The sequence below is a fragment of the Neofelis nebulosa genome, chromosome 16 (assembly GCF_028018385.1).
Source record: "Neofelis nebulosa isolate mNeoNeb1 chromosome 16, mNeoNeb1.pri, whole genome shotgun sequence".
Classification (NCBI taxonomy): Eukaryota; Metazoa; Chordata; class Mammalia; order Carnivora; family Felidae; genus Neofelis; species Neofelis nebulosa.
In genome coordinates, this window is record NC_080797.1 from 28,614,498 (window position 1) to 28,631,959 (window position 17,462).

Here is a 17,462-nt window from a genome sequence, read left to right on the forward strand (position 1 = left end):
AGCCGGGGACGCAAGCGACGCAAGCGGAAGCGGAAGTACGTGTGCTGCCCACATGTGCCGCTACCCGAGTAGTGAAAAAGGTGCTGGGGGTAGGTGTTTGCCGCACCGAAGTGGATTGTAGCGCTTCGGGAAGAGGCTTTTCGATTTCTACCTTGTTTCCAGATTGAGTGACACTACTCCCACACACCCCGTTCCACCATGGGCAAGAAAGGCAAAGTCGGGAAGAGCCGGAGGGACAAGTTCTATCATCTGGCGAAGGAGACCGGTGAGTCAGGGCCCGCGCCGTTGCCACCAAGGGAGAGAGCGAACGAATGACCTTTTCGATTCGCCCCTTTCCGAATATTGAGTTTGAATTTAGAAGACGGGGTGGTGGGTTGTGAGACCGCAGAACTCCTGGGAAAACGCCCCGCCGAGTTTAACGTTTTGTCGGTGCCCCCAGGTTACCGCTCCCGCTCTGCTTTCAAGCTGATCCAGTTAAATCGCCGCTTTCAGTTCCTGCAGAAAGCCCGAGCCTTGCTGGACCTGTGTGCTGCGCCAGGGGGATGGTGCGTAACAGCCGGTACCTGTGGCTCTTCATGGCTGTTCCTTGGTTTCCGGCCTTGGAGGACTGAGAGTTGCATTGGGGGAGGGAGGAACGCGGTAACAGTATCAGCCTCAAACTTCTCTATCGTAGACCTAGGTCGCAAAGAAAAGGTTTGAAACGTATTTTACATGCTCTGGCCAGTGCACCTGATAGCGGTTCTAATACACATGGTGAGAGTTCACATTGTCAAGAGAGGAAAAGGAACGGTCTTGGATTATTTTAATCGTTATTATTCTTTTATAGGTTGCAGGTGGCTGCTAAGTTTATGCCTGTATCCAGCCTTATTGTGGGTGAGTAACAGGTGGCCCTCCTGAGGGTTTAAAGGGGTGGGAGTGTGAGATACTGATTGTGTTCTACGTTTTCTTTCTCCCTGCTTGAGGCAGGCTTTTGGAATTCTCTGACCTGATTTCTTCCAGGAGTGGACCTGGTTCCAATCAAGCCTCTTCCCAATGTGGTGACACTCCAGGAGGACATCACAACGGAACGCTGTAGGCAGGTAACAGGAATCTCTCTGTCTGTCTGTCTCTCTCTCTCTCTGGTTTACATGCACGCAGCCACATCTGACTTCTCACTACCCAGATCCCCTGAACGCAAGCTTTTTTCTGTGTAACATGCCTTGAATAGCGTCTGCACATTCTGTATGACAAGGCTCGTGATATGCTTAGTCTCCACTGCAGGTTTTATTTTAATCAGGAATGAGGTGTTTAGAATTGGAAGTGCAGAGATATCATTGAAATCTTTTCCAGTAGGCTTCCTAGTAGAATGTAACTCCCTTGAAGATGTATTGTTGTTGTTGTTGTTATTATTTTACTATTATATGTTTTTATCATTGTGTCTCCTGTGCCTGGCACAGGATTGGGCCCATTGTGGGCATTCAGCAAGTGACTGGGTAGACAAATCACTGGACCAGAGACCCCGTTCATAGCCATTTCTGTGTTCCTGTTGCTCTAGTCCCTCTTCTTCTCTGTAGGCCCTGAAGAAGGAGCTGAAGACCTGGAAAGTTGATGTTGTGCTCAACGATGGGGCCCCCAACGTTGGGGCTAGCTGGGTCCACGATGCCTATTCACAAGGTGCCAAGAGTGGGGGGCCTGGAGAGGAGAGTGGAGGTGGGCAAGCCCTCTCAGGCTGCAGAGGTCCTCAGCTAATTCTCTCTTTCCCACAGCCCACTTGACACTGATGGCTCTGCGTTTGGCTTGTGATTTTCTGGCCCGCGGTGGCTGCTTTATCACAAAGGTTTTTCGCTCTCGTGACTATCAGCCCCTACTGTGGATCTTCCAGCAGCTCTTTCGCCGTGTCCAGGCCACTAAGCCCCAAGCCTCCCGCCATGAATCTGCGGAGATCTTTGTAGTCTGCCAGGGTGGGCATCGTATTTTTGTTCTCGTGACTCGGTTTCTTAGCTGCCAAAGCACACTTGCTTATATATCGTATCGTCTTAGGATTCCTGGCTCCTGACAAGGTTGACAGTAAATTCTTTGACCCCAAATTTGCCTTCAAGGAGATTGAAGTTCAGGCCAAGACTGTTACCGAATTGGTGACTAAGAGGAAGCCAAAGGTGTGTTTGGGGAATGGGACCACTCTCAGGTTCTGGAACTCAGGGGAGGTTGGGCCTGGTGGTTCTTATAGACAGCTTAGAAGGGCCTTTTTAACTTTATTTCCCTCCCTAAGGCTGAAGGCTATGCTGAGGGCGACCTCACCCTTTATCACCGAACTTCAGTCACCGACTTTCTCCGAGCTGCCAACCCTGTTGACTTCCTCTCCAAAGCCAGCGAAGTGAGTCCTGAGATTTGAGGGGTGGAAGGAAGCCTCAGAAACGTGAGCCCCAAATCTCCCGATTCCTTTCTTTACTCCCAAACAGATCTTGCTAGATGATGAAGAGTTGGCACAGCATCCAGCCACCACTGAGGATGTGCAGGCCTGCTGTCAGGACATTAAAGTGCTAGGGCGCAAGGAACTTAGGTGTGTGGCAGGGGCGGGCATAGGTGCCAGGAGCCCCAAAGGCAGGGAAAGGCCTTTGAAGACGCAGCAGCGGTTTCTTCCTCAAGGCGTCATTTGAGGAATTCAGCTAGCATCGGATTTCTGGGAACAGGATGCTGCTGTGCTAGAGATTGGGAGGGCGGGGCTAAAAAGGGGGCAGGGTCAGTAACGGTATTTCTGGGGCAGGTCCCTACTGAACTGGAGAACGAAGCTTCGGCGGCACGTGGCCAAGAAGCTGAAAGAGCAGGCGAAGGCAATGGACATCAGGTGAGGAGGGAATTAGACCAGGGTAGGTGTTGACTGTGTGTCGGTGGGGAAGCGTGTTGAGAAAATAAGCAAAGTGCTTGGACCCCGCGGTCAGTCTTAGCTCAGGAGAGGAAGAGGAGGAGGCTGATGAAGAGTCAACAGCCGGGACTGTGCGGCAGCCCTCGAAGGAGGAAGAGGAGGAGGAGCAACTCGACCGGACCCTGGCGGAGATGAAGGCCCAGGAGGTGGCGGAATTAAAGAGGTGAGGGGAGTGGGGAGGCGTTTGGGGAGCCCCGCTGCGGAGCGCCTCGGTGTGTGAAGCTGGGGGAGGGGGTGAAGGCACAGATGGGGAACCTTTAGAGCTGGGCAGGCAGGATTCCTCAATTGTCCGTCCCCTCAGGAAGAAAAAGAAGCTGCTGCGTGAGCAGAGGAAACAGCGGGAGCGTGTGGAGCTGAAGATGGACCTTCCTGGGGTTTCTATTGCAGATGAGGGGGAGACTGGCATGTTCTCCCTGCGCACCATCCGGGGTCACCAGGTGAGGGTGGGGTTAGGGCACACTGAGGAGACCGAATGATCTCACTAGGTATTTGGACGTGGGGGGCACTGAATGTCTGTTTTAAGTGTGCTGAATGTTCATGGCTCACGTTTGCTGTGTTCACCCATAAAATGAGAGGGGCCTCATTTTTGGGGAGAGGAGACAGGGGAAAGAACCCAGAGCTTTGTGCCTGAAAAGCCAGGAAGAAACAGACGACTAAAATGACGAGATTAGGGGCACCTGGGTGGCTCGGTCGGTTGAGCGTCTGACTTTGGCTCAGGTCATGATCTTGGGCTTTGTGAGTTTGAGCCCCACATCAGGCTCTGTGCTGACAGCTCAGAGCCCACTTCACATTCTCTGTCTCTCTGCCCCTCCCCTGCTTGCACAATCAAAAAAATAAGTAACGTTTAAGGACATTTAAAATGATAAGCTCAGGAACGTTTATGAGTAGGATGTGCATTTATTCTCATAGAACTAGAATATTAGAACTAAGAGACACTCTTTGCAGTAAGCTTAGGTGCTAGTAGATAGAGCCAGGGTAACTGGGATACCAGGACGCATGATGGTTTTCTTCGGAGGAGGGCAGCGTTCTTCCGTTCACCAAGACCAAGTTAGCACCTTGACGCCATAGGCTGCTAGGTGGTGCTTTCTGCCAAATACTGGAGAACCTGCTTTTCTATCATAAAAGCAGCATCAGCAAGCACAGTGAACTTTTGCGGCCCTTGTGGGAAGGGAAACCAGGTCATCTTTGGTACAAGTGCAGGAGGGAGAGAGCACGGTGGTTCTGGAGCAGACTGCCAGAGTAGTTCTTTGCCTTAGTTTCCTTCTCTGTGAAAGAATAATAGAACCTACTGACCAGGGTTTTGGGGACGAATCGAAAGAGGGTTGAGGCATAATCACTGCTAATGTGGTAAACTTGCAAGAACAGCTAGCTTTTTTATTAGGAAAATGGATTTTGAGGTTGAGTTTGTAACCGAAATCATTCTTGTTAGATGTATGTTGCCTGGGCTCTCTTATTCCGTGGAAACAAAACTCGTAGATTTATTTTCAGAAGGCAATGTGCTTTCTGAGAGTAATTTTTAAAGAATAACCAGCGTTTCAGACTATTTTAACATTTGATGTTATATATAGGCTTTGGGGTGTTTTTTAAAATTTATTTCTGGTACTATTGGAAGACAGCGCGTGGGATAGTGGCCTGGTCTAGAACGGGAGGTGTTAAACATTTAGTTCTGTCACTTCTCTGTATTTGCCACAGCGTGTTTTCAAGCTCTGCTGGTAACACAGCTGGGCGGGGGGAAGCAGTAGTATGTTCCTTAGGAGTACTCTTGATCTCTTTGTTTCTGTCAAACTCTAGTTGTTAGAGGAGGTAACACAAGGGGATATGAGTGCTGCGGACACATTTCTGTCTGATGTGCCAAGGGATGACATCTATGTATCAGATGTCGAGGATGACGACCCATCTCTGGACAGTGACTTGGATCCAGAGGAGCTGGCGGGAGTTGGAGGATCTCCGCGTCTAAAGGACCAAAAGCGGTAAGGGTGGCGGTGCGCGTGCAAGAGGGAGTACTGACCCCCTCAGTGTGAGTTTTGAAGCACAGCTGGTCGTAGGGATTGCCAGAGGGTGTCAGGGAGCAGGTCCTCCAGGGCACCCATCCTCCACCCATTCTCCTTGGGTCTGCAGTGTACGATTTGCTGAAGTAGAAGATGGGGACAAAGAGGAAGAAGAGGAGAATCCGCTGCTGGTACCACTGGAGGAAAGGACGGTACTGCGGGAAGAACAAGCCAGTCTGTGGTTCTCTAAGGTAAGAAGAGGTTGGCAGCCCAGAAAGATAGGGAATGAGCATTCCCTGGGAGAAAGGCGGCTTGAATATGCCCCTTCTCATTCACAGGATGGCTTCAGTGGGCTTGAGGATGATGCGGATGAGGCCCTGGAGATCAGTCAAGCCCAGCTGTTGTATGAGAGCTGTCGGAAGGGGCGGCAGCAGCTGCCACCTCCTTCCAGTTTGAAGACCGAGGAAAAACCTCCCCCGTGCCAGGAGAAGGATCCAGCAGGGGCAGGGGCTCCGTCAGACGCAGAGGCCACCAGTGGGCCTGGCGGGGAAGAAAGAGATGGCAGCTCAGACAGCGATAGCAGCAGCAGCGAGGATGGGGAGAGGTGAGTGCCTGCAGGTGACAGGAGAAGGGATGAAAAAGCAGTGGTTGTGACCGTTTCTCCACGTTCGGGGTTTTCAGCTTTGGCTGTAGACCGTGAGTTTTAAGAAGTACCAACGGTTCTGATTTAAGTGGTGTGCGGTATAGCCTGGGAGGGTGTTTTTGGAAGTTCAAGTCTTAAATAGGAAGCGTGATTGAGGCGTGAGGCAGGAGTGGGTCTGGGGAGTGGCAGAACAGTACATGATTGTCCCCCTTCTGCAGTTGGGAACCAAAGCATGGAAAGAAGCGAAGCCGTGGGCCTAAGTCAGATGAAGACGGGTTTGAGATTGTGCCCATCGAGGACCCAAGTGAGCTCCACGCCTTATGGAATGGGAGGCGACAATGGAAGTTTCCGTGTTAGGAAGGAGGCTTTGACATTGTCCCTTTTTCTCTCTAGTGAAACGTAGGATACTAGACCCTGAGGGCCTTGCCCTAGGTGCTATCATTGCTTCTTCCAAAAAGGCTAAACGAGACCTCATAGATGATTCCTTCAGCAGGTAAGAGGGCCAGAAAGTCATGAGAAGTGGCCCTGACTGGGGGTGGGTAAGGGGGTGATTTCTGCTTTAGGAAGCCTGGAGTGGTCCTCAGGGCTGCTGTTCTCTTTCTGCTTAGGTATACGTTTAACGAGGAGGAGGGAGAGCTTCCGGAGTGGTTTGTGCAGGAGGAAAAGCAGCACAGGGTACGGCAGCTGCCCATTGACAAGAAGGAGGTGGAACACTACCGCAGACGCTGGCGGGAAATCAATGCGCGTCCCATCAAGAAAGTTGCTGAGGCCAAAGCCAGAAAGAAACGGAGGGTAGGAGGGTAAATAGTGGGGCTGCCTGGGTGCAGGGAAGGGAGCTGGGAAAAGGTCTCACTGAGCACCTACCCCCCCACCCCCACCCAACAGATGCTAAAGAAGCTGGAGCAAACCAAGAAGAAGGCAGAGGCTGTGGTGAACACCGTGGACATCTCTGAACGAGAGAAAGTGGCTCAGCTTAGGAGGTGAGGGAGAGGGATCACCCTCAAAGGTACATGGGGTTGAAAAGTAGCAGGAAGCCTTGAACCTGTTCCTTCCATTTACAGCCTCTACAAGAAGGCTGGGCTCGGCAGGGAGAAACGCCAAGTCACCTACGTTGTAGCCAAAAAAGGTGTGGGCCGCAAAGTGCGCCGGCCAGCTGGGGTCCGAGGTCATTTCAAAGTGGTGGACTCAAGGATGAAGAAGGACCAAAGAGCACAACAAAGGAAAGAGCAGAAGAAAAAACACAGACGGAAGTGAGCAGAGAGAGCCTCTGAGAAGACAGTGTGAGGACTCAGAGGGGTGATTCTGGCCCCCCTGGTACCAGCTACAGTCTCGTTTGCATCCCAGTGGGTGGACACACAGGTGGGGTGCCTAGAACTCTCAAGGTGGTCCTGCGTGGTGAGGAGATGTCCTCCTGCCTGAAGGCAGGTCTCGGATCTGTCCTGTGGGGGTATTGAACACACATACCTTTTTTTAAGGTTAGTGTTGGGGTGGCATATTCAGTATCGCTGGTCTTCCCCCAGCCTCCTCCAGTCATCCAAATAAAAACCAGGGTACTTTTTTTTCCTGACATTTTAGTTCCCGTTAAGCGTTAACTCAAACACCTGGGTGTTCACACCATGTGCTGCACTGTTCTAAATCCTACTTTGTATGTACTCACTGTGAAGTACAAATGACAAACAATCCACAGGTCCCAGTAGTAAAACATTTACTAGAGCAAGCAGAAAGGAATGCACATCTTAAAGAAACCTTCACAAAGTCACAAAATTCGAAGGATGTATATTTCTTTTCCTTTTATAAACAAGATAGAACAAAAATCATCAAAATCATTTCAGCAAAAGATTTTTCTACCATTGTGGCAAGTTAAAAAAAAAAAATACAATGAAATAGAAGACACTTTAAAAGCTGTCAGAGTTTTTGTTTAAATTTAGCAACACTTCAGACCTGGAGCAGTCTTGTTTCCAGGATCATCTTTTCCTCTTGAAGGGCAGAGGTTCTGGGTCTGGCAGGCGGCTGCTGCTTCCTGTCTCAGGACTGGATACAAACCTGGCTGGGGAACCTGACCATGGACTCCTGCTTAGAATCAGACATCTCCCTTCCCTGCAAAGTCTAGAAGCACCAAAATGCTTCCCCAAATCTCTAACAAACACTTCAGTGGGTTGGGTTTGCAGAAAGCCAACTCCTAAAAGGGACTGCCTGGCCACACAGCTAAGAAAAGGAATTTTATTTGTAGATGTTTATAAGGTGACAGTTTAGTAAAAAATATACGCTACATATAATATAAACCTAGAGTGAGTTTTGTGCCCTAGAAGGCCCTTTCTTCCAAGGTATTGCCAACTGACCTTGACAACTCACCCAGAGCCCAAAAGGAAGTTCCCAGCGCTCGCTGCTTCCAAGGACCAAAGCAGCTTGCTAAGAAGACATCTGAAAACTGATCCAGATGAAAGGGTAATGTCTCCAAGCTCCAGCTATCCACTAAGGGCAGGGGGTCCTTATATCGTGGGCCCCAACCCAGCCCTGAGACACCTAGTTACCAAAAATCTTTCTAAAAATAAAATTAAAGACAATTGATTCCACACTTCAGCACATACCCTCTAACTGTCCCATCGACTCTTCTTGCGCTTGGGTGGCTCGGGGACAGCAAAACCGTCAGCTGTCTTATCTGTCTTGCTGTCCATCTTGTCCATCTTGCTGTCCACCTTGGGGTCCACCTTGCTCTCACGATTGCAACCTTCTTTCCTGCTTTCACCATTCCGACCATCGTTTGCGCCTCGGCTCTCTCCATGTCGGCCTCCACCTCCTCCATGTCTGTTCTCCCCGTGACGGTGACCATCAGCATGACGGCTGCCGCTTTCTGGGTAGCGGTATCCATCTCCATGGCGACCACCATCTCCGTGACGTGGGCTGTCGCCATGCCGATTGCCACTCTCTCCGTGACTGTGGCGGCTGCCACCCCGGTTTTCAGTATATCTCTCTCTCTTCCCGTTGCCTCCCCCAGGCCCTTCTCGGCTGTTATTCCCTGAAGCTGTGTTGTTGACTCCCTGGGCTCCAGTGGAAGGGTAGGTCACTGGAGCACTGCTGAGGTTCCCGGTGTTGCCAAAGCCTGGGATGCCCTTGGCGGCGCTGGCAATGGGGCTGTCTGGACTGTTATGGCCCTGTTGGGCTGAATTAGTTGGAACAGAATTCAAGCTCCCTGCACTAGTCCATCCACTTGCCCCAGCAGCAGAGCTTCCTGCCTTCTGGTTGCTTAAGCTGGCAGCAACAAAGTGACTCTTGTACTGTGACTAAAAGAGAGACAACAGGAGTAGGTAAGATAGCGGGTTCAAGAAAATTGGACAGGTAAGCTTGGCAATAGAAGGTACACAAATTCTATGCTATCCTGGCACGATGATTTGAGCATCCTGATGGCCCCATTACTCTGTGGTCTCTATGTTCCTCTATTAATGAGAGAGAATAAACCTAGGGATCTAACTGAAACATCACTGAGGGCAGATAAAATGTATAAATTAAGGCTCAGCTGGTTAGCCAGCCAACTGGAGGAGTAAGTATAGAAGATGTGTTCAGAATTCATAAGAACTACAGAATCAAACTTGTCTTAGCTGGAAAATGGCAATTACTCTCAATCCGATTACAACAGTCTTAGAGGCAGGCAAACTCTTGGCTGTGGAGGCAGGGAGGGAACACCAACCCTGCTGCAGCACAACAGTCCTGGGCTTTGGGATGACGGAGGTCAGTGACCAGCAGGAGGAGATTCCCTAGCTTCTACACCTACACCTCTAGGTAAGCTACCACTAAGTTTATACTCAAAACTGAAAGCAGTGAGAAGGCTCTAAATCCAGCATCAAGCATATAAGTCCAGCTATCATCTCAGAAAGACTAGGCCCGTCATCACAGCCCAAGAGTTACCAGTGAAAGCTTGTTTATATGTTTAAATCCAGACCTGGAAAGCTGCTTTCATGGCCGTCAGCCGATCTCCCATGGCTCCTGTGGAGGGCTTGTAGGCCTCATAATTGCTCATTACATTGTTGTTATTTCCTCTGTCCTAAAAAACAAGCATACCCATGAGGACAGAATGGGCCTCAATATACTGGAAACAGAAGTGGGCGCTGCAATGGGAACAGGATATTTTTATTTATATTTTATGGAAAAAGGTACAGTAATAATCATTTTAAAATGTTTTATTTATGACTTTTAACCCAGTGATTCTGTTTTGGGGGAATTAACCCTAATATATTCGAAATGAAGTCAGATAATGCTCAAAGCTGATCATGTGGTACTATTTATGCACACACACCTGATATTTATAGAATTCTGTGGAGCTTTATGCTACAAAGAGGCCACAAGGCAGTATACAACATATGCATGTAGCATATACACGGTTCCACTCTTAAGTCTGAGTCTCCGCTTCAACACTTACTGGAGTATAACTTGGGGTGCGCCTCAGGTTTATTATCCGTACTTGTTGTCACTGGGTGGATGTAAAGATGGACTTAATATACAGGACGGCCTGCAGTGGCTGGCCCTGGCATATAGTAAGTGCTCAACGGTAGCTATCGCTAGCATCTGTGTCCTGTGCATCATTGTTACTGAGACACAGGAGCAGATTCTTCTCAAAGACACCGAGTTAACTGTAACGCTCCAGAAACAGACTGGCAGCTTTCTACTTTGGTTTGGAATCAAAGTTAAGAAAGCCAGTGAGGGGACACTTTTGTTAACTGTTCTGTGAGAAAAGCTAGCTCTCACCTCACTCTGGTGCTATTTCCCACCGAATGTAGGAAGCATTCCTGAATTTAGTTACAAGATACAGTAGAGTTTACAGAGTGACCCTGTGTTCGTAGCAGCAGGCTCTAGGCCATTGCTGGAGGGCTTGTAACAACAGACTGCTGGGCCCCACCTCCCAGAGTTTCTAACTCACCAGGCCTGGGATACTGCACAAGTTTGCAGTTTACTGCTGCTGCCAGAGACCACAGTTTGCAAACCACTGCTAATCTAGACTATTTCCTGAGCATGTCTAGTCACCACGTACACATGGGTGCTTCTTCAATAGAAGTCACAACATTCCCTTCTAGACAAGGTTCTGAACTCAGAGAGGCTTTCACAGGTAGATGAGGACAGTCATAACCTCTTCCGGGACTCAGGACCAGCCCTAAGGGCACTACTGTAGTCTGGACTCACCGTGTTCTCTGAGCCTAGGCCAGGCCGCTCCCTGTAGCCTAGGCCACCTCCACCAATGTTCAGCTTTTTGCCTTTGCCTCCTTTAAAGCGGGATTTCCGAAACCAGGCATTCTGTGTTGAACATAATTCAAGGTTAGGCGAGGGGAAGAAGAGGCAGCCAGAGAAAGAAGACAACATCAAACAGGAAATTAAGGGGGAGGGAGGAACTTACTGCTTCATGTTTAGCCAACGTTTTTATGGCAACTGTTCATAGGAACAGTTTAGTCCACCAAATTTGTCAGGAGTCTTAGCACCAGGAAGGGAAGTGATCACACAAGCCTCAGATATGAGACACTTACTCTTCTAATTTCCTAGAGGAAAATGAACTGATTTTCTATATCTCAATCTATACATACCACTGGACTATACAAATAATGGAGCTTTTAAGAACTGGTGGGTTCAGAAGTAAAGGAAAAAGGCTATGTAAAGTGAGGCTCATCAGAATTGGCTCTAGGGGCAGACGTCCAGGACTGGTAGCCCCATAACTGAAAGTTTTATTTACCCATAGCCCAAAGTGTTCCTTGAACTTATCACTAGCAGAACACTACTCATCAGATTTATTCACATTCTCTTCAGAATGCCAACATGACTGGGAGAGGTTAGTCCTTTATCTGACAATCACATGTTACAATCTAAATGAAGTACTTAAGAGGTAGGGCTGGCTTCAGAAAGGCACTGACCAGGGAAGCTGATCACACAGTCTGAGAGCACAGGAAACATGAGGCACAAAAAGGGATGCAGGAAAAAGCCAAAGACAAGATATATCCTGTTTGAAAATGTAGTTTACGACTGGCTCTCTGTACCCAGGAAAGAGAAGGAAACCGTATCCTATTCCTTCCTGCAATGCAGGTCCTTTACTCCCAGAACCCCGAGCATGGACAGCAGTACCACACTGTGAGTACATTATGGATAAGCTATTCTGTGAGCTGGCTTGTAAATCTAAAAAACACAAACTCTTTACTATCAGAATGTTTATACTGAATCCATTTGTAATATGGGGATGACGTGTTCAGATGATTCGAGATTTAGGGGCGCCTGGGTGGCTCAGTCGGTTGAGCGTCTGACTTCGGCTCAGGTCATGACTTCACGGCTCGTGAGTTCGAGCCCCGCGTCGGGCTCTGTGCTGACAGCTCAGAGCCTGGAGCCTGCTTCCGATTCTGGTCTCCCTCTTTCTCTGCCCCTAACCCACTCGCATTCTGTCTCTCTCAAAAATAAATAAACATTAAAAAAAAAAAAAAATTAAAAGATGACTCAAGACTTAATTCAGTAGAACGCCCAGCTTTGGATCGGTAATCAAGGTTGTCAAAGGTCTGAGACCTAAGTCTATGTAAAATAGTTAAATATATCGTTTTCTTAAGACATCACACATTTTTAGCCCCCCCCCCCCCCCCAAGAAGACTGGGAGAAAGAATGGTAAGGGAAATAGTAGCCATCTTTGAGATTAAACTTACAAGTATGCTATGAGGCAAGCAGGCAGAAATTTCAGAGGGACAGATTTTAGCACAAAAAGGAATAGCTTTTCAAACAGATGTTGCTGAAAGCAGAGGATAAGCAGATGGACCAGATGAATTTTAATGTCCTATAATACCGATCTGTCATAAGCATTGTCCCCACCCACGGCCCCAACTTTCCTGTCCTGTTTCTATGTTATCTTCTCAAGCTTGTTGAATTTTTTTCATTTAGTTTTATAACCTGGGGCAAAGTGAAGTGTGCCCAGCCCCTCACCTGCATTGCTAGATCTAGGAGTTCCTTGGAAACATGTTGATTGGCTCCTTCCAAGTTCCGGACAAGGTCACCAGCAAAATTGCTGTCCTTGGGGGTCAGCAAGGTATACGCCACGCCCTTCTCACCCGCTCGTCCTGTGCGGCCAATCCTGTGAGTATGAGTATCAATGTCTCGTGCCACATCATAGTTAATGACGGTCTTAATTGAAGGAATATCCAGACCACGGGCTGAAATAAAAACAACCAAATTCTTTTATTTTTCAGCATGAGTCAGAAAAAACAATGTAATCCAAAATGCTGGCTCTTTAAGAAACCACATTCCTCTACTCTAGGCAAAGTGCATGGTTTGGTGAGCTAATACACAAGCATTTAATTAAAGTTACCCTTCAAGAGCAAATCCCACCATTGTCGATTCTATGATGCCAGGCCATCTAGCCTGAGACAGATGCCTTCTGCCATGGCCTCTCTCTTGCACCAAGAACATATAAAATAACTAAAGCCAGCATCAAATTGCCTTGAAGCTGAGAAATTATCTCCTTTTGGGGAGAAAACATGAGTTTTTAGGAGCAGCTATTAAACTGAAAACACGGGGCACCTGGGTGGCTCAGTTGGTTGTGTCCAACTTCGGCTCAGGTCATGATCTCACAGTTCACGGGTTTGAGCCCCATGTCGGGCTCTGTGCTGACAGCTTGGAGCCTGCCTCAGATTCTGTGTCTCCCTCTCTCTCTGCCTCTCCCCTGCTTATGCTGTCTTTCTCATAAACAAGCATTAAAAAGAAAATTGGAAAACAAAAATAATAAACAAAAAACCGAGAACACAATGCAAGCCAAGAACCATACTTAAAAACCTTTTTGATCTTGAGTGAAGTATGCCCAATTAACATAAGACAGCTGCTACATTCGAACATACAACAAAGGCCTCGCCTATGATTAACTGACTCAACATTTTTTTTTCCCCCTGAGTGTCTTCCCACTGCAGGGATTCTTTTTTTCCAAGAGAAACATTAAGTGAAAAGTGGTACCCAAAGCTCCAGATTGTGATCACTATGCTCTGAACCGCCTGTTCCATTTGGTGTGGCCAGCCAGGCCAGCAGAATGCCATCTCTCGGCCTGTTCAGAACATAGAAATGTAAGGTCACTGGGGGAAGTCATACTCTACCTGCAACATCTGTGGCCACCAGGACTGGGATGTCCTTTTTCTTAAAGTCTGAAATGACTTTGTTTCTTTCACTCTGATCCATGTCCCCATGAAGCAGCCCAAGATTATGACCCTCCTGCTTAAGGTTATTGGCTAGCTCTTCAGCATTGGCTTTTTTAGTAACAAACAGGAGGACACTTCCTGAAGAGGTAAATTCCACCAGACGCCGGGTAAGCCAGTTCCATTTACTAGGCCCAGAGTGAAGAATCTCCACAATCTGTGTCACATCTTCATTTGCCTGAAAAAGAGGAAAGAGATGACTGTGACGTCTGCGCCAAGGGGCACCTGAACAAGGAGCAGATGGCACACGTTCCACCTGCATCTAGAAGAACCCTGAAAAGTCCCTCTTCTCCTTGGGCCTTCCTTCAGCAAGTCAAGTACAGCTCAAAACCTGCATTCCTTCTCAAATTGCTGTGCTCTCCATCTCCCTTGATTTGTACATACACCTAAGTCGTAACCCCAAGTACTTCGCAAGACCTCTTTATAAGCCTGTTCAGATTATCCCTAATCAATTAAGCTCCTTTTCTGTCCTTCCCACTCACTGCTCCTAGTACAATTCATACATGCACATAGAAGGCACTAAAAAACAAAATGCAGACAGGGGTGCCTGGGTGGCTCAGTTGGTTAAGTGTCTGACTTTAGTGCAGGTCAAGATTTCATGGTCAGTGAGTTTGAGCCCCTAATTTTAGATGTAAATTTTTAAAAATTAAATTAAATTTAAAAAAAGAATCAAAACGCAATATATTGTTTTGGCAATGCTGATGGAAATGTTAACCTTAAAAATAAAACTTCCAGGGGCGCCTGGGTGGCTCAGTCAGTTAAGCGTCCGACTTCGGCTCAGATCATGATCTCACAGCTCGTGAGTTCCAGCCCCGCATCAGGCTCTGTGCTGACAGCTCAGAGCCCAGAGCCTGCTTCAGATCTTGTGTCTCCCTCTCTCTCTGCTCCTCCCCGCCCCCCCTCCCCGAACTTGCACTCTGTCTTTGTCTCTCAAGAATGAATAAACGTTAAAAAAAATTTTTAAAAGAAGAAAAGTGGGCAGTGTCAAAACACTAACTGTACAGAACTTAAGGAATTCAAACAACTTAAGGAATTCTCTAGGCAACTTTAATTCCAAATCACAATTCAGAGATCTCCCACACAGGACGTATGCACAGGTACGAAAAATGCCACGAGCTCGTTTTCACCAGGGCTTTCAAGTCTCACCCACTCCATGCTGTGCAGTTAGCCTGCTACTCCTATAAGCATTCAAAATGTCAGTTCCATCCTAACTGACTAGTAGTCTTCCAGGGAAAGCCTTTTTTTCCCCCCCCTAAAAGTTTTTAACTTTTATTATGGAAAATTTTAAACATTCAAAAAAAAAAAAAAAAACCTGAAATGAACGTAATCACCTCCCATGTACCCATCACCCAGCTTCAATAATTATCCCTATTTTGACAATTTAGTTGTCTCCTCTATCCTCCTACCTTGTGTTTTTTAAAACAAATCTGAATCGTGTTGCCTCATTTGTAAATACATAATAACATAATTTTCCTCTCAACAGGGAGAAATTAATTCTATTTTCTTCATAATTTGAGAAATAACCCACTGGGTCCCATCTGGCCCTGCTTATTAGGGTTACCTCGCCAATGTCTCCCTGCACCACACGAATAGGGTCGATCAGGATGTCTCTGGCCAGTTTTTCAATCTTTTTCCGAAAAGTTGCACTGAATAAGAGGGCTAAAAGGTAGAGTAAATTCTGTTACATAAACAGTATGACTTCTTTTTTGAATATCCACTAAGCCTCCTACTAACATTCAGAATTATTCAGCTTATAAAATAAACCCACCTGAACTTTAAACTTAGTTTCAAAACTGATTTACTAAGGAAAAAACATTTTCCTTTTTCTATTTTTATACATTTTCAGGTAAGACAGGGACTGTCCGCATGGTTCAAAGAGGCTCCTAATTGGGGTGCCTGGGTGGCTCAGTCGGTTAAGCATCCGACTTCAGCTCAGGTCATGATCTCGCGGTCTGTGAGTTCGAGCCCCGCGTCGGGCTCTGGGCTGACTGCTCAGAGCCTGGAGCCTGCTTCCGATTCTGTGTCTCCCCCTCTCTCTGCCCCTCCCCCGTTCATGCTCTGTGTCTCTCTGTCTCAAAAATAAATAAACGTTAAAAAAATTAAAAAAACAAAACAAAACAAAACAAAACCAAAGAGGCTCCTGACTTCAAATCAGCAGATCTGCACTGTGCTTTGCCTCTACATGCTGATAACATCGTGTAACTTGGGACAAGTCACTTAATCCTCAGCCTGGGGTTATCCTCCGCAAAAACAAGTGAGTTACATGTGATGATGTCTAAAGTCCTGTCAAGTTCAGACAGACTATTTTTATATCCTCCTCTATGGTTCTCACCAGGACACACATGATCATTTTTGCTGCCATACTGTGAGTGCTTATAAAATACTTAATTGTTTATTCTGAATATAAATGTGACTTAATAAAACTGCTTCATACATACTCTGTCTGTCAGGACGGACATGACTTGCTATGGATCGCACCTGGTACTCTGGAAGCAGAATAAAATAACATTAGAAGTCTGTACTATACTTTGGGATGCTTGGGAAAAAGTCATTTTAGTAAAAATCTTCCTAAGAGAAGTTATAACTATTAAGGAAAATTTGAAACTCCTAGACCTATCATTTAGTATGAAACCCAGAAACACTTTCCCTCCTCCCAGCTGGGCTGGGCCCAGCAGTGTTCCAATCAGTAAAGATGGGTTATTCAGAATTTCACACATCTGGCTTAGTCAGGGAGGACAGGAAAGCAAAGGGCCTTCAATGATACGACATCCACCTACCTAAGAACACAGAACTTGACCTCTATGATTAAAGGCATATGAATAAAAATATAGAGAAAATATTCCTCCTATATACAAAGGCACTTCCAAATACCTGTAACCCAGCCAAGCCTAATGTATACTTCCTGAGAGAACTCCTAAAAATAGCTAACGATCTAATCCTGTACAAGAGTATTTTTAGCTTCTCTCATACAGAAAGAAAAAAAGTTAAGTCTAGAAAGATAAGGAAAAAGCGAGTATCAGGATGGGAGCAGAAGAAACTGGTATTAAAGGCATACCAAATCCCATGTCAAACATGCGATCTGCTTCATCAAACACAAGGTAAGAGACCCTTTGAAGATTGGTAGCTTTCTTCTTCACATGATCAATCAGCCGACCCTATAAAATTCACAAAATGCATAGTGAGTATAATTAAAGGCATTTACAAGAACTTTCTATAATTGTGTTCCTGGCAAAAGTGCTAATAATCCAGTTGTAGACTGTAAGACACTGGGTCTGACAGCCTTGGACTTCATGCACTACAGAGCACAAAAGAACAGAAAAATTAAAAACCTAATTAAACCTAATTGTGAGAAAACGGCCAGAACTATTTTGTGAGGTATTTTAAAATGACCTAATTTAAAACCTTATTGATGGGGTTTAATGTTTAGACTATACTCTTCTAGGCAATTCTGACTATATTCCAAATATCTTTCTGATTCTTGATGCTCTCAGTAACCACAGACCCATTTTCCAAGAGAGCATTAAAAAAAAAAACACAAAAACCGATTTAAAACAAAGGAGAATTTACACCTATTAATCTTAATAGACTGCTAATCTAGTCAACCAATCAAAATTAAACCAAAGTCACAGGGTGAGTATTCTTCACCCTGCTATATCACATTTTAGGGGGCATGCCATTCAATAACCAATCCTTTTTCCATACCATTCCGTAAGTGGCCGAGGAGCCATTTAAACCTA

At 46.6% G+C, this 17,462-nt stretch overlaps 2 protein-coding genes across 3 annotated transcripts in view; one reads left to right on the top strand and one right to left on the bottom strand.

Annotated features, from left to right (window-relative positions):
* The first annotated feature begins 64 nt into the window (after positions 1 to 64).
* Positions 65 to 7,100, top strand: FTSJ3 (FtsJ RNA 2'-O-methyltransferase 3). The gene is made up of 20 exons (XM_058705234.1): positions 65 to 265; positions 440 to 545; positions 827 to 873; positions 1,000 to 1,079; positions 1,554 to 1,653; positions 1,746 to 1,940; positions 2,020 to 2,135; positions 2,249 to 2,353; positions 2,439 to 2,539; positions 2,744 to 2,824; positions 2,919 to 3,065; positions 3,204 to 3,339; positions 4,694 to 4,872; positions 5,021 to 5,141; positions 5,229 to 5,494; positions 5,752 to 5,837; positions 5,927 to 6,026; positions 6,142 to 6,325; positions 6,419 to 6,513; positions 6,595 to 7,100. Exons 1-20 carry the CDS (start codon positions 199 to 201, stop codon positions 6,785 to 6,787), a joined length of 2,505 nt encoding a protein of 834 aa, XP_058561217.1. The 5' UTR covers positions 65 to 198; the 3' UTR covers positions 6,788 to 7,100.
* Positions 7,101 to 7,221: 121 nt separating this feature from the next.
* DDX42 (DEAD-box helicase 42) overlaps positions 7,222 to 17,462 on the bottom strand; it is a 40,148-nt gene continuing 29,907 nt past the window's right edge. For both annotated transcript variants that reach the window (XM_058705232.1, XM_058705233.1), the window contains 8 exons: positions 16,781 to 16,880; positions 16,164 to 16,211; positions 15,287 to 15,384; positions 13,627 to 13,903; positions 12,470 to 12,696; positions 10,706 to 10,816; positions 9,471 to 9,572; positions 7,222 to 8,814 (listed from right to left, as the gene is read on the bottom strand). In XM_058705232.1, the coding sequence (XP_058561215.1) occupies positions 8,125 to 8,814; positions 9,471 to 9,572; positions 10,706 to 10,816; positions 12,470 to 12,696; positions 13,627 to 13,903; positions 15,287 to 15,384; positions 16,164 to 16,211; positions 16,781 to 16,880 (1,653 nt within the window). In that variant the 3' untranslated portion in view covers positions 7,222 to 8,124. The remainder of the gene's footprint in view (positions 8,815 to 9,470; positions 9,573 to 10,705; positions 10,817 to 12,469; positions 12,697 to 13,626; positions 13,904 to 15,286; positions 15,385 to 16,163; positions 16,212 to 16,780; positions 16,881 to 17,462) is intronic.

Coding starts and splice junctions, on each gene's coding strand:
- FTSJ3 (XM_058705234.1), top strand. CDS start 199: ATGGGCAAGAAAGGCAAAGTCGGGAAGAGCCGGAGGGACAAGTTCTAT. Junction 1,654..1,745: donor CCACGATGCCTATTCACAAG/GTGCCAAGAGTG, acceptor TCTTTCCCACAG/CCCACTTGACACTGATGGCT. Junction 3,066..3,203: donor GAGGTGGCGGAATTAAAGAG/GTGAGGGGAGTG, acceptor CCGTCCCCTCAG/GAAGAAAAAGAAGCTGCTGC.